Source organism: Phyllostomus hastatus, unplaced genomic scaffold (genome assembly GCF_019186645.2).
Source record: "Phyllostomus hastatus isolate PE091 unplaced genomic scaffold, TTU_PhHast_1.1 phas_contig_1, whole genome shotgun sequence".
Lineage (NCBI taxonomy): Eukaryota > Metazoa > Chordata > Mammalia > Chiroptera > Phyllostomidae > Phyllostomus > Phyllostomus hastatus.
This window is the reverse complement of record NW_025333498.1, coordinates 20,078,675-20,092,358: the sequence shown is the minus strand read 5'-3', so window position 1 is coordinate 20,092,358 and position 13,684 is coordinate 20,078,675. Positions and strand designations below refer to the sequence as shown.

Sequence of the window (13,684 nt, the reverse complement as noted above, 5' to 3'; positions counted from 1 at the left end):
TTTCCAGGAGAATTATTATGTGTATATTCCCTGAGACCTGAGAAGTCCCTGCTTTGGATTTGTTCAGGAATAGATGAAATTATAACAGTGCAAGTTACAAAGTGGAGTATCTGGATTCACCCTAGGTTAGAAATTTGACTTCTTCAAATTCTTACCTTTCCCCAAAACTTGTGAAATGTCCATAAATGTCAGAGAGAGGAAGTCAGTGGAGAGAGATATATATTATTTCTCAAGAAGTTGCATGTTGTCTTTTTTTTCTGACATCAATTGGTGTGTCTTTTTCAACACCAATCAATTCACCAGTTCTCTGACACTGTCTGGATGTCCAACCATTCATCCATTGAACTTTGACACTATAGAACCTGGACCTCACAGGTGCAGGCTCACAAGACTGCTCCCACTTCAGATGCCAACTGCAAACAGGGTGCTCAGGTTATTCACATTCCTCCCTGGCTGACTACAAATTCAGGGATTCTCACAATCCCCTTCAGGTTTGATAATTCACTAGAACAACTCACAGAACTCAGGGAAACACTACTTAAGTTTACTGGTTGTAAGGGACAAAACTCAGGAACAACCACATGGAAGAGATGCAGAAGGCAAGATACAGGGAGGGGGGTGTTGCAAAGCTTCCATGCCTTCTGTGGGCACAGCGTCCCTCTCAGCACCTCTTCAGCATGTTCATATCAAAATGAGGAACTCCGAATCTTATTGATCAGGAGTTTTTATGACTCGGTCAATTTCTAGCCCCTCTCTCCTCCCCAGAAGTTGGGAATGAGGGGCTGAAAGTTCCCACCCTCTAATCTGTGTTTATTCTTCCTGGTGGCCGGCCCCCATCCTGACACCTCCCCGTGAACTGCTTGGCTAGCAGTTGGGTTCACTTGAAATGTACTTGTTTGTGAATAACAAAAGATGTTCCAATCACTCCTATCATTTAAGAAATTCTGAGGGTTTGGGGAGCTCTCTGTGCCAGGAACCAGAAACAAAGATCAAACAGACAGTTTCTTATTATACCATATCCACTAATCACCTTTGTAAGTAAAGGGCTCTTAGAAATGAATGATTAAAAGACCAACAATACAAAAAATACATAAAGAATATCAACTGGTTAGAAAAAAGAAAATGTGAATGACCTTAAACATATGAAAAGTTACCTAATTCACTCATAATAAAAGAAATGAAGATTTAAACTACACTGAGATACCATTTTTTGCCTACCAGACTGGCAAAAATCCAGCATACTCTGGTGAGGCTGTAGGAGGAGAGTAGGCACTTTCATGTATTGGTACAGTCCTCAGGAAAGCGAGTTGGTCCTCTCCACCAAATATACAAGGCATTTACCTTTTGATGCAATGTCTCCATTTCTAGGAATTGATTCTGTAGATGAACCTCCATATAGATATAATGAACTATGCATAGAATTACTCATTGCAGCATTGTTTGTAATAACAAAAGGAAAAATCTCAAGTATCTAGCCATACGGGACTGACTAAATAGGTTACAGTTCAGTGGAACAACAGGCAGCTATGAAAAGGCTGAAGCTCTCAAAGTACTGAAAAGGAAAGGTATATTGCTGAGTTAAAAGTTAAGGTCTACCGTGGTGGATGTTATATGAAAACCATAGCTGAACACAGCTACAGGGTGTTTGCTGGGCTGTGAAGTCCTCCCTGACACTCCATTCTCTGTGCCAGTGCATTATCATCAGCGGAGAGAGTGGCTCTGGGAAGACAGAAAGCGCCCACCTGATTGTCCAGCATTTGACTTTCTTGGGAAAGGTACTGACCACCTGCTCTGTGTATTGCAGCTAGAAGTTTTTGCAGAGTAACTGCATATTTTACAAATTATGGAAATGCTGTGTATGTATGTGTATGTGTGTGTGTGTGTGTGTGTGTGTGTGTGTGTGTGTGTGTTAGGATTTACATAGATCATTCCACCTTTATTACGTTTGCCCCCTGAGAGCTAGGGCTCCTAAGATGTCAGCACTCCATCTTTCTTTCATGGAGTGAGAAAAATAATGCCAGCACGAATTTATTAAGATTATTGGCAATTAATTTGTTATGTTTTTAATGCAATAGAAACATTTAGCCATTAAGTAGTAATAGTGGTTAAACATGAGGAACAGGATCAGGGAGAGCCACTGAGGTGATTAAAGGATTGGAAAATAGAAACCTTTGAGCAAAAGTTGAGGAAGAAGAAAATTTTCAGCTTGGCGAAATGGACACTGAAGGAATGACTTAAAGTGGCCTACCAGTTACTCATGCTCAGAATTAGCTTATTATAAGACAAAGAAGGAATTTAAGGAACATTTTTAGATGAGGTTTATGAATATTATAATGGATGAAAAAGAAAACTTATGGGATCTCTCTATTTAAACTTTTTTCTTAATGGCTTAAGCATTTAATCTCTCAGGGATTTTAATGAGGTGTGCCTGGACACAAAAACTGACAACTTAATTCAGCATCACCTGATGCCTGCACTGTGGAGTTGCTCACCTGAAAAAACAGTGCTGGAGGTTGATGCTGATTTCCCCAAATGGTGTCCTTCCTCAGAGTGTCCATAACGTGAATTCTGTGGGCAGGGACGGGTGCCTGGCAAATCTGCTGGGTTTGTGCTTCTGGAGGTTCCTTGTAACTGCTCTCTGTTCAACACAGGCCAACAACCAGACCTTGAGACAGAAAATTCTGCAAGTCAACTCACTGGTGGAAGCCTTTGGAAATGCATGCACTGCCATCAATGACAATTCCAGCCGTTTCGGAAAATATCTGGAAATGATGTTTACACCAACTGGAGCTGTGATGGGGGCAAGAATCTCTGAATATCTCCTTGAAAAGTCCAGAGTTATAAAACAGGCAGTGTAGGTTCACTATTTTATCACTGGTTTTCCTCTGTGTTGTAGACCTGGAGGCTCTGGAAATTTAAATTGCTTCATTTTTACTCTTGTTCTTAGCACCCTGACCAGGATGGTTCCCCTCCCAGCCTTCCCAAGAGCACGGAATTATTTAAGCAAAGGATAAGTTGTTTCTAACGGAAAACATGTTTACAAGCAGAGTACCAAGGGCTGGGGTAGGAGTACTTTGTGACAGATATGCCCATTTCTCCTGAGTTGGTTATACCAGGTGGAAATTAAGGACATTGCATATACTAAAAAAAAAATCATTAGGTCCCTTAAAATTGAATTTGTCTATTAAAAACATGTTGAGAATATTCCACATGTTAATTTTTCCTGTAGATTGAGAGAGGAAAATATTTTCTTTTAAGTAGAGCAGTATAGCAATAGCATGGATGGCTCTGGGTGTGGGTGTGGGCTCTGATTCTTCCTGGGAATTTCATCTAACCTCTCGGTGTCTCTTCTGTGAAACGGAGATGCTGCTGGAGCCTACCTCGTGGGTTTTCAGTGAAGATTAATGAGTTTGTTTACATGAAATTCCTTTTAAAAGTGTCCAATATGGTACATGTTATCAGAGTTAGCCATTCTTCCTATTTTTTTCTAGTATTGGAGGACACCAAACTTTCTCAGGAGCATGGCTCCATTCATGTGTTATTCAGTGATTATCTACTGAATTCTCGCTCTATGCCAGTGCTGTGTTCCCTTCCAGGGTTGCAAGAGTAAACAGAAGAGACAAGGTCCCAGTATTCTTGTAGCTTGGAGTGGGTGGGGGAGGGAGGAGGACCAGAGGAGAACCTTAAATGCAGAACAACTGTGATAAGTACCAGAAAGCAATATAAGGTGCTGTGAAGGTAACACAGAAGAAGGAAGGCCACATCCTAGTCCAGGAAGAGAGGGGCTCCCTGGGTATGAGACATTGTATCTGAGACCTGAGGATCACTGGGAGTTAGCCAAGGAGGTGGGGACGAGTGCAGAGGGAGAGAGGGGTGAAGATGAGACTGAGCCCACATCATGTAGGGCTTTGGAACCAGGCTGGGGAACCTCATTCAAAATGCAGTTATTCTTCTGAACCTTATGCTAAAGGCAATAGAAAGCCAATTAATGTTTTCAAGAAGGGAAGTCACAAAACCCAACTTGCATTTGGAAATAATCATTCTGGCTTCAGTGGGGTCATTGGATTGGAGGGCAGTATTGTGTTGAGGCTGTTAGGATGCTGTTGCCAATCCATGTGCACAGTGTAGAAGTGGAGATGCAGATGGAGAGGCGTTGATGAATCTGAAAGATGTGCAAGTAGAATCCACAGGACTTTTTCTAGGTTAAGAATTCAAGCATCTTCTATCATACACTTGAAGTTTTCTCACAAAATAGGGGTTGATGTAAAGAATATTAAAGAAATGAATAAAAAGGTAGAGTTAGAGTCAATTTAGCTCACCCCTGGCTTCTTGATTAATTTTTACGAGGTCTCTCAATTCTTTCTCTTGAAATTAGGGTGGTTTCAAAAAGTCCTTTTAGTTTTTTCTATAAAATAAAAGATACATTTTTTTTTCATTTTCACCAATAACTTGGTTGATTTGGATATTTTTGAGTATGTTAGCTCTCTCCTGCATGGTATAACATTGATAGGCCTCAGTTAATGTCTTGATTTGACCACTATCAACTTCAGCTAGTCTACCTGACCATGGGGCATCGTCCAGTGAGAAATCTCCAGCATGAAACTTCACAAACCACTTTTGACACATTTGATCAGTTTCAGCACCTTCTCCATACACTGCACAAATCATTTCTTTTTGCGTTTCAGTTGCATTTTTATCTTTCTTGAAATAATAATATGATATTGTGTTTCTTATCTTTAATATTAAAATAGCTAAACAAAAATCACCAAAGAACACCACTGTGTTCTTTTTAATGTCTTTAACCTTTTTAAAATGTATTTTATTGAGTATTTCATTACAGTTGTACCAATTTTCCCCCTTTATCCCCTCCACCCAGCACCCCTGCATTCCCTGTTAGTTCATGTCCACGGGTCATGCATATAAGTTCTTTAGCCCCTCCATTTCCCATACTATTCTTAACATCCCCGTCTATTCTGTAACTACAAATTTGTGCTTCTTAAACCCTGCACTTTTCTCTCCATTCTTCCCTTCCCTTTCCCAACTAATAACCCTTCAAATGAAGTCCATAGCTATGTTTCTGTTTCTGTTCTGGTTGTTTGCTTAGTTTGTTTTTTGGATTCAATTGTTGATAGTTGTGACTTTATTGCCAGTTTGTTGTTCATGGTTTTGATCTTTTTCTTAAATAAGTCCTTTTAACATTTCATATAATAATGGCTTGGTGATGAAGGCCTTCAGCTTTACCTTGTCTAGGAATCACTTCATCTGTCCTTCCATGCTAAAGGATAGCTTTGCTGGGTAGACTAATCTGGGTTGTAGGAGGTCCTTGCTTTTCATCACTTTGAATACTTCTTGCCAGTCCCTTCTAGTCTGCAAGAAGGGACTGATTTCTTTTGAGAAATCAGCTAATAGTCTTATGGGAACTCCTTTGTAGGTAACTCTCTGTTTTCCCCTTGCTGCTTTTAAGATTCTCTTTTTATCTTTAACCTTTGGCATTTTAATTACGATGTGTCTTGATGTGATCATCTTTGGGTCCAACTTGTTTGGAACTCTCTGTGCTTCCTAGACTTGAATGTCTATTGCCTTCGCCAGATTAGGGAATTTTTCTTTCATTATTTTTTAAAACAAGTTTTCAATTTTTTGCTCTTTCTCTTCTCTTTCTGGCACCCCTATGATTCAAATGTTGGAACATTTGAAATAGTCCCAGAGGCTCCTTAGCCTATGTTTGTTTTGGGTTTTCTTTTTCCTTCTTGCTGTTCTAATTGAATGCTTATTTCTTCCTTATGTTCTGAATCATTGATTTGACTCTCAGTTTCATCCACTCCACTGTTGGTTCCCTGTAAATTTTTCTTTATTTTACTTAGTGTAACCTTCATTTCTGCCTGGGTGTTTTTTTATGCTGTTGAAGTACCCTGTGAGGTACTTTGAGCAAGAAGTAAGTCTTTGTTAAGCTACTAATATCTTGGGATGTTTGTTACTGCAATAGAACTAAGCCAATCTTGATAAACAGAGGGATGAAAATCAAGTTGTCATTATGCTAGGAATGGATATTGGTAGGCAAACCTTGAAAGAATTGATAATTAAAGGTAGCTACAAAAAAAATAACTATAAGAAGGTAAGACCAAGAGAGGTGAGCCAAAGCCAGCACAGTTAGCAGACGTTAAAGCACGTGTGGCATTCATACCAGGCACACTGGTTCATAGAGCCCTGCCAGGGCTTTCCTGTCTCAGTGAGTAGTGCCACCACCACCATGTGCTCAAGTTAGAAACTTGGAGGTAGGCTCCAGGTCCTGTAGCCTTATCACCTTCATTCATTCTATTACGATGTTCTTTTAGCCGTTCTTCCAAAATATATCTTTAGGCTTCTTTGTTCTTCATCATCACAGAGACCTCCTAATTAGTCTTCCCGCATCCATATTGGCTTCTTACAGTCTAGTCTTCATCCTATAGCTAGTGTGTACTTTTCTCAACACAGTTGTACTCATGTCACATGCAGTGCACCATGGCTCCAGTTTAAAACACTTCAAATAAATCTAATTGCTTAATCAACAGTCTCCACTGGGGCCTAATGAGTTCTTGTGTGGGCTGGTCCTGCCTACCTGCCCACCCCATTCTCAAGAGCATTCTTTTGGCTCTACATGGGTATTGCATTCTGTGCTTTTGTGTATATGCTGCTCCCTGTTTTTGGAATGCTTTTTCTCTTCTCTCTGTGTCTCCTTCCAGCCCCATTCTCATGCTTCAGAGTTTGACTTAAGTGCTATTTCCTTGGAGAGTCCTTCCCCTGACTTGACACAAGTAGCCTTTGTCCCCCAACACTATTCTTCATTTCAGCCCCTTGTTTATTATCTCTTTCAAAGTCCTCATTGCAAGTGTCCTTGTGGATTCATCTAACTCGATTGCTGGAAAGGAAGCTCCAGAGGGTGTGAATCTTTTCAGTCCTTTGTCCCTTGCGTATGGTGCAGTGCTTGCCATGATTGACAATCAATAAATTTGTAAGATGAGTGAACAAACAAGTAAGAAATGGCAAGTAGCAGCATCTAGAATACAGGGCAGAAATTGGAATCATCAGTAGAGCTTTGACAGAATAAGCAACTGGAGGAAAACTACAATATGCAGGGGAAGCTGAAGAAAAGAGTGGGGCCCTTGTCACACATAGGGGCAAGGAGTAGAAGGAAGACAAGATTTCTTTCTGTAGATCTAAGCTGACCAAGATAAGGATTAGCCAGAATTCTGAGGATTTAACAGAAGAGACTACTTCCTCTAGAGTAGGGGTATCAAACTATATGGGGGGGGCCACATCAGCCTCGTGGTTGCCTTCAAAAGGCCAAAATAATTTCAGTACTGTATAAATGTAACTACTCCTTAACTGTTAAGGAGTTGAAATTACATTCAGCCCTTTGAAGGCAACCACGAGGCTAATGTGGCCCCTGGTGAAAATGAGTTTGACATCCCTGCTCTAGAGGAAAGAAGGGATCTAGAACAGGGCTTTTCAAACTATCTTTGCTGACAGACTGATTTTTTTTAAAGGTTAGTTCACAATCCACTGTGAACTGATACCGTTGTAAAATATAATTGAAATGAATCATTAAAGAAACTGTCATACATTTAGATGTCATGGCACTATCACTTGCTGTAAAATGTCTAGACATGTCCTTTCCAGTTCCTTATCTCATCATAAGCTGACAGCAGTCCCCAGCCCACACTTAGAGCAGTGCCTGTCTGAAAGGACCCCAGTCAGAGTGGCCTGCAAGAGGGTGGGCAACAGGAGAACAGGGGCACTGAGGTTTATGCCATTTGAATTGTATTTGATGCAAGTTTGGGAGAGTGGAGACCTCAGTTTGGGACCAATTGCACTCCCTAAATTGCTGTACAAACTGGTGAGCCACTTGCTCTCTGGGATCCAGTAAAGTAGGGAGTTTGGCTGATCTCTTTAAGCTGTGTGTTGTTGTCTGTGAAGTAACATGGGCTACAAGAAGAAGGCATGGGCGCAGATGCAGAGTCACATTGGCTGGAATAGAAAGATGTCTAAACACGTGTAACCTGAGCTGCTGTCTATAAATGTTCCATTCTCTAAAACCTCCTTCTGTGTATAGTAATGTAAGTGTGTTTAATAAGGTGACATTGTTATAATTACTGTACTAATCCTATCACTATTACTATTCCGTAATTGGGATATAGCATATTTAATTGATGAAAATTCAAATTTGCTACAGAATAATATATTGCACAAAAAGGAAATGGTGTAAATTAGTTGGAGTGAGGAAGCCCAGAATATGTTGTTAATAATGTCCCCTCTCCTTTTTCTTCAGGGGAGAGAAAAATTTTCACATATTCTACTATATTTATGCTGGTCTTTATCACCAAAAGAAACTTTCTGAATTCAAGCTTCCTGAAGAAATGCCTCCTAGGTAAGTGTCAGGGATTTTAGTCGTTAATTTTTTTATTATATATTTTTTCCATTACCATTTAGTCCAGGGGTCCCCAACCCCCAGGCCACAGACCTGTACCCACCTAGTCCATTAGGAACCATCAGTGAGGAAAGCTCTCCTGAGATTCACCTCCTATGTCTACCCCCGCAATACCCCTCTTCATCCCTGGAAAACCTGGTCCCTGATGCCCAAAATGTTGGGGACTGCTGATTTAGTCCCCTTATATCGCCTCACCCCCATAGCCACTACACTGCAGTCCATGTCCATGGGTCCTTTTTCCTTTTTGCTCAGCCTGCCACCCTCTGTCCTCCCCCCTCCCTTAGCTATCATCCTGCTCTCTGCCTGTGAGTCCGTCTCTATTTTGCTGGTTAATTCAGTTTGTTCATTAGATTCCACATAAGAGTGAGATCATACTGTGTTTGTCTTTCTCTGACTGGCTTATTTCACTTAGCATAATGTTCTCCAGGTCTGTATATAACTAGCAGTTGACAAAACTTGGAAATCAGTGGAGCTGTTTTCCTAACTGGACATTCACAGTCTCTTCAGCTGAAGTGCCCAGGATAAGATGGCAGGCAATGCATCTCACCATTTGCATTTTCTAGAGTGTTCGAAACTCAACTCCAGCCATTTTACTAAGCCACGTACAACATTATCCCACTGCAGTGCTGGGGAATGCCCTTGCCAAGAAGGAGCCCAGTGATGTCCTGGTATTTTGGTGCCATTTGCCAAGTCCATGATCGTTCTGTTTGGTCACTCTCCATATAGGTACATAGCTGATGAGACTGGAAGGGTGATGCAGGACATCACCTCCAAGGAGTCTTACAGAAGACAGTTTGAAGCAATTCAGCACTGTTTCAGGATTATAGGCTTCACTGACAAGGTAGGTGATTGTCAGGAGAGAAAAGACTCAAGTGTTAATAATCTTGGGTCAATGTGAGTGAAGACATGGATGTTCTCACCTCAGGCAGGCTAATTGCTTTTCAGATGCCATGCTGGTCATGTTATAAGGATTCGCTACTCAAAGTGGGGCCCAAGGACCAGAAACATTGTCATTACCTAAAACCTTGTTAGAAATGCAGACTCTCAGGTCCCACCAAGAACTACTAAATTAGAATGTGCATTTTAACAAGATGTGTAGGTGAATGTTAAAGTAGAAGTGCTGTTGTAAGTGCCATGTGCCCATGAATTGCTGTCATTGTCTTTAAGTCACCATAGACATGGTATCAAATGCCAAAATAATACTGCCCTTTTCTGAGTTAGGTTTGCTCCAACCATTACAGTGGGTTGTGTAACAGGAGCGCAAGCATATGTAGGTTACACCCAAGCCACAGAAATATATTTATGCAAGTAGTTCCTTGAGCACTGAGATGAGTTAATTTAAACCTTTCAACCTGCAGTCACTTCCTTCTCCATGGTACACAGTTGCAGCACATTATTAACTACAGCTCTAAGTACTGCACTCCTCTTATCACACCAGATACAGGCTGTCTCTATTAAATATATGCTAGGGGTGACAGAAAATATTTATAACCCTAGGCTCTCAAATATCATTCTGTGATACATTTATGTCATAGTTTCTGGGCTTCGTGCCATCAATTTTACAAAATATACAGATTCTTTTGCTTTTCCAACAAAAAAGGTGAATGATTAGGAAGTAGGTGAGAGTGTTAAATCTTCAAGGATTAGATCACAAAACTCCTGAGTTACCCTGGGAGGGCCACCCTGGACGAAGGATTGCGTCCGTAATCCAATGAGTCTGGCCAGCCCTTCCCGCCCCAGCATCGGTGATTTTAGTCATAATAATACCTTTCTTCTTTCCAGCCAGCTGTTAATTTGCTCTGTCAGCCTCCCACAGACTTTAAACTGACAGGCAGTGGAAAATCCCAAAGGTCAGATAAAAATAGAAATATATTTCCCTTGGCTCCTTGGAGGAAAGCAATTAAACAGGCACCAGCTCTGTTAAAGGACCTTATCTTTATTAATTTATAGAGCTAGTTGTTATCAAAGATGCATGGTAGAGATGGCAGTGGAGCTATTTAAAGTCCTGGGCTATGCCCAGGTGTTTAGGGTGTGCTTCCTGAAAAGGGTACAGAAACAATGGAGAAGCCAGCCACAGGGTTAATAATATTTTGCTTTCGATGTGTGCAGTGATGGTGGTGGAATAATGTGCAGAGAGTGGCCCTAGCTCTAAATGAAAGGACAGAATGGTGTTGTTATAATAATACAAATGTGCTGCAAAATAATAAAACACATGCTGCTTTAAGATAAAGTTAGAAACAAAAGAAATTAAATGTACTCTGTCTCCTTGAAATAAGCCATCCTAACCCTTGTGCAAAAAAAAGTACAGAAGAAATAGATGAATGCATGAATAAGTATGAAAAGAAAGAAATGTAAAAGGTGATAAACATTCTTAATTTGTGCCTGGCCTGGACTGTTAAATGAGTAACCAGAATGTTATTTTGCATGTATGTGTATATGTTCACCATGTCCCGTGTTAATTCATACTGGAAATAAACCAACTTATGTCAGTTAGCAACCTTGGCAATGGAAGGAAGAGGCTGGATCTTACCTAAATACTTTTGTTATGTTTTTGTCTATATCTCTGCCGACAGCCTGTTTTGCTGAATTAACTTAGTTCACTCTATGTTTATAAAGCCAAAGACATTTGGCTAAATTCAGAAAGATTCAGTTGAGTGTAGTCAGACAGAAGATGCCGAATAGCTGGTATAACAGAACTTCTTATTCAATTTTTCTGAGGGACAATTCTAGACAGAACTCAAATGAACTAGTTTTCTGCAAGAATCCCTTCAGTGTTTCCCAAACCCTTATAACAAAAATATGAGTGGCAAATTTTTAAATATTATTATTATTTTTAATCCTCACTGAGGTATGCTTATTGATTTTAGAGAGAGAGAAAAAAAACATCAATGTGAGAGAAACATGGATTGGTTGCCTCCTGTATGTGCCCAACTGGGGATTGAACCTGCAACCCTGGTATATGCCCTGACTGAGGATTGAACCTGTATCCTTGTGGTATATAGAACAATGCTCCAACCAATTGAGCCACCTGGCCAGGACACAAGCAGAAAACTTTAGTGGGGACTCAGGAGCATGAATTTTAATTCTGGGACACCAGCCAAAAGTATTTGCAAGAACACTTGATCCTGAATATATTGTAAAGAAACTTCCTCACAGGAGTCTTCCAATAACAATAATGGGTTCTTGTTGGGGGCTGGGGGTTTACTTAAAACCCTATTATGAGGACCAATGCTTTTCAACTCCTACTTTTGGAGTCAAACCATACTATTTTTGTTTAGTACAGGGTAGAGCAAACGTAGGTGTACAACTGTGAGTATGTGAAACCCAGAGTCTATTCTTGTTATCTAATGATGAGTCTGATATGTTATCATAACACATTAGAGTTTTAGGTGTGCTTATATTTAATACTACATGAAACTTTTTTCATAAAACTTTTTTCATGTAGTAATAAAAATTATTTATGTGATGGTCAAGATTAGACAATTACTGGAGATATCTTGATGAGGAAGTTAGGTAGAAGGCTTTGAGATTAGGGCAATTTTTCTCCCTTTCTTCAAAATCAATTATGAATTGGGAGAGTACTGCTGAAGAGAGCCAGCGGGTTATATGTTAAAATGTAAATTGGAGGTCTTGAGGATTTCCAGTGTCTTAATGACAGACACTAGGGCTTACCATTGACTTTCTAAAACCATTTTATTGATGTTTGATTGACATACAAAACTTTTTTTAACCCAACCATTCACTTTTAAGACACAAATGTGAGCCTGTAAAAGGGAAACTGAATTAAGGCATGGGAATAGAACCTGTAAGGTTGAAGGCCCCTCAGCCCGGCCTACTGCAGTGCTTAGGACAGAACTGGTGAAAAAGTAGAGGCTTATTAAAAAGAAGCAAGGTTAAGAGAAATGGAGAAGGCAAGTTAAGTTTGGGGGAGGTACCACAGAAACAGCTAGCATGAAATAGATGCCTGTGAACCAGGCCAGGGGCAATTTCCTTAAATCGGCCCCAGGCTAACAGAGAAAACCACAGTTCTTGTCCACTTTCCACTCTGCCTTTACTGAGATAAGATTTACGTCAGTGAAAGTAGTGCCTTCTCAGAAAAGAAGAGAAGAAGCAAAGAGCACGCATCTCGCATGGCCCTTTGATGGAGAAATGTTCTTTCTTCTCCACTTTTGCTGATTGCTGGTGAAACTGAATTCCTACTTGCCAACAATGAATCGGGAAACCCAGCTGGAGGAGTTGTTAGCCTTCTTCATAATTTTTCCTGTCCTGAGCGAGGTGACTTCCTTTTATCATACAGAAAGTTGGAAGCTGGGGAAAAATAGAAAGGCAGAGCACCATCGCCAGATTCTGTAGGAAAGGCCGGGTTGCGGGAAAGGCTCCGTAGCTGGAAGTGAGGGGAGAGAAAATGAGCGAGGTGAGGAAAGTGAAAAAGCCTCCCTGGGTTGGCTGTGGGAAGAAGAGACATCGATTAAGAAGCACTGAGGAAGAAGAATCCCACAGACGAACACACAACTGGTTAAACTCCACCATGGTTGTCTGTGGGTGATGCTTTGACATGAACACAAGAGTTGGTATAGGTTCGTAGGCCAGAAAGGAAAAACTTAACTAACCCAAGGGTGGGACTGAAGGAGTCAAGTGTAATGTAGTGTGGAAATGTAGATAGGGGGGCCTCGGGAGGCTGAGAGCTCATTAGTTAGGTGAACCCTGATATTCCTTCTTGAGTTCCTCTCTCTGAGGAAGGAGACTATTCACTTGAGTGTTTGAACACCAAAGTTTTTGCTGGAGGCCATAGATTTTTTTTTCTCTTTAAAAGAAGACAAGTGTGAGCATTGTGCAGAAGAGGTTATTGCCAGAGGAGCATTGGGGTGAAAACCACCATTTCCTTTGGGAATGATCACTCAGTGGCAAATGCCTTGGAAGCCTTATCTTGGGAGGTTTCGTAAATTATACTGTCATACGTGGGGTGTGTGTGTGTGTGTGTTTTAATTAGAAGAAATACATTTTTCCCAAGAGCTCCGAAAGTGTTAGATGACCTCTAGAGATAACTGGTATCGAAATAACATATAGAACTCACTGCTGTCTCTTACTGTCTGGAATCTGCCTCCCTGGGAAGTTGCTTGCTACTTGCATTCTGCAAACCTAACACTGTATTGATCAAGGTAATGAGGTGCTGTCACATTAAATCCAGGTTAGTCTCAGAAAACTCATTTGGTAGGTGTT

The 13,684-nt window shown here is 40.7% G+C and overlaps 1 protein-coding gene across 1 annotated transcript in view; it reads left to right on the top strand.

Annotated features, from left to right (window-relative positions):
* The window catches only part of MYO3B (myosin IIIB), a 386,538-nt gene that overhangs the window by 160,504 nt on the left and 212,350 nt on the right, over positions 1 to 13,684 (top strand). Inside the window, exons 12-15 of the mRNA XM_045820463.1 lie at positions 1,692 to 1,775; positions 2,652 to 2,854; positions 8,306 to 8,404; positions 9,191 to 9,305. Coding sequence (XP_045676419.1) covers positions 1,692 to 1,775; positions 2,652 to 2,854; positions 8,306 to 8,404; positions 9,191 to 9,305 — 501 coding nt within the window. The remainder of the gene's footprint in view (positions 1 to 1,691; positions 1,776 to 2,651; positions 2,855 to 8,305; positions 8,405 to 9,190; positions 9,306 to 13,684) is intronic.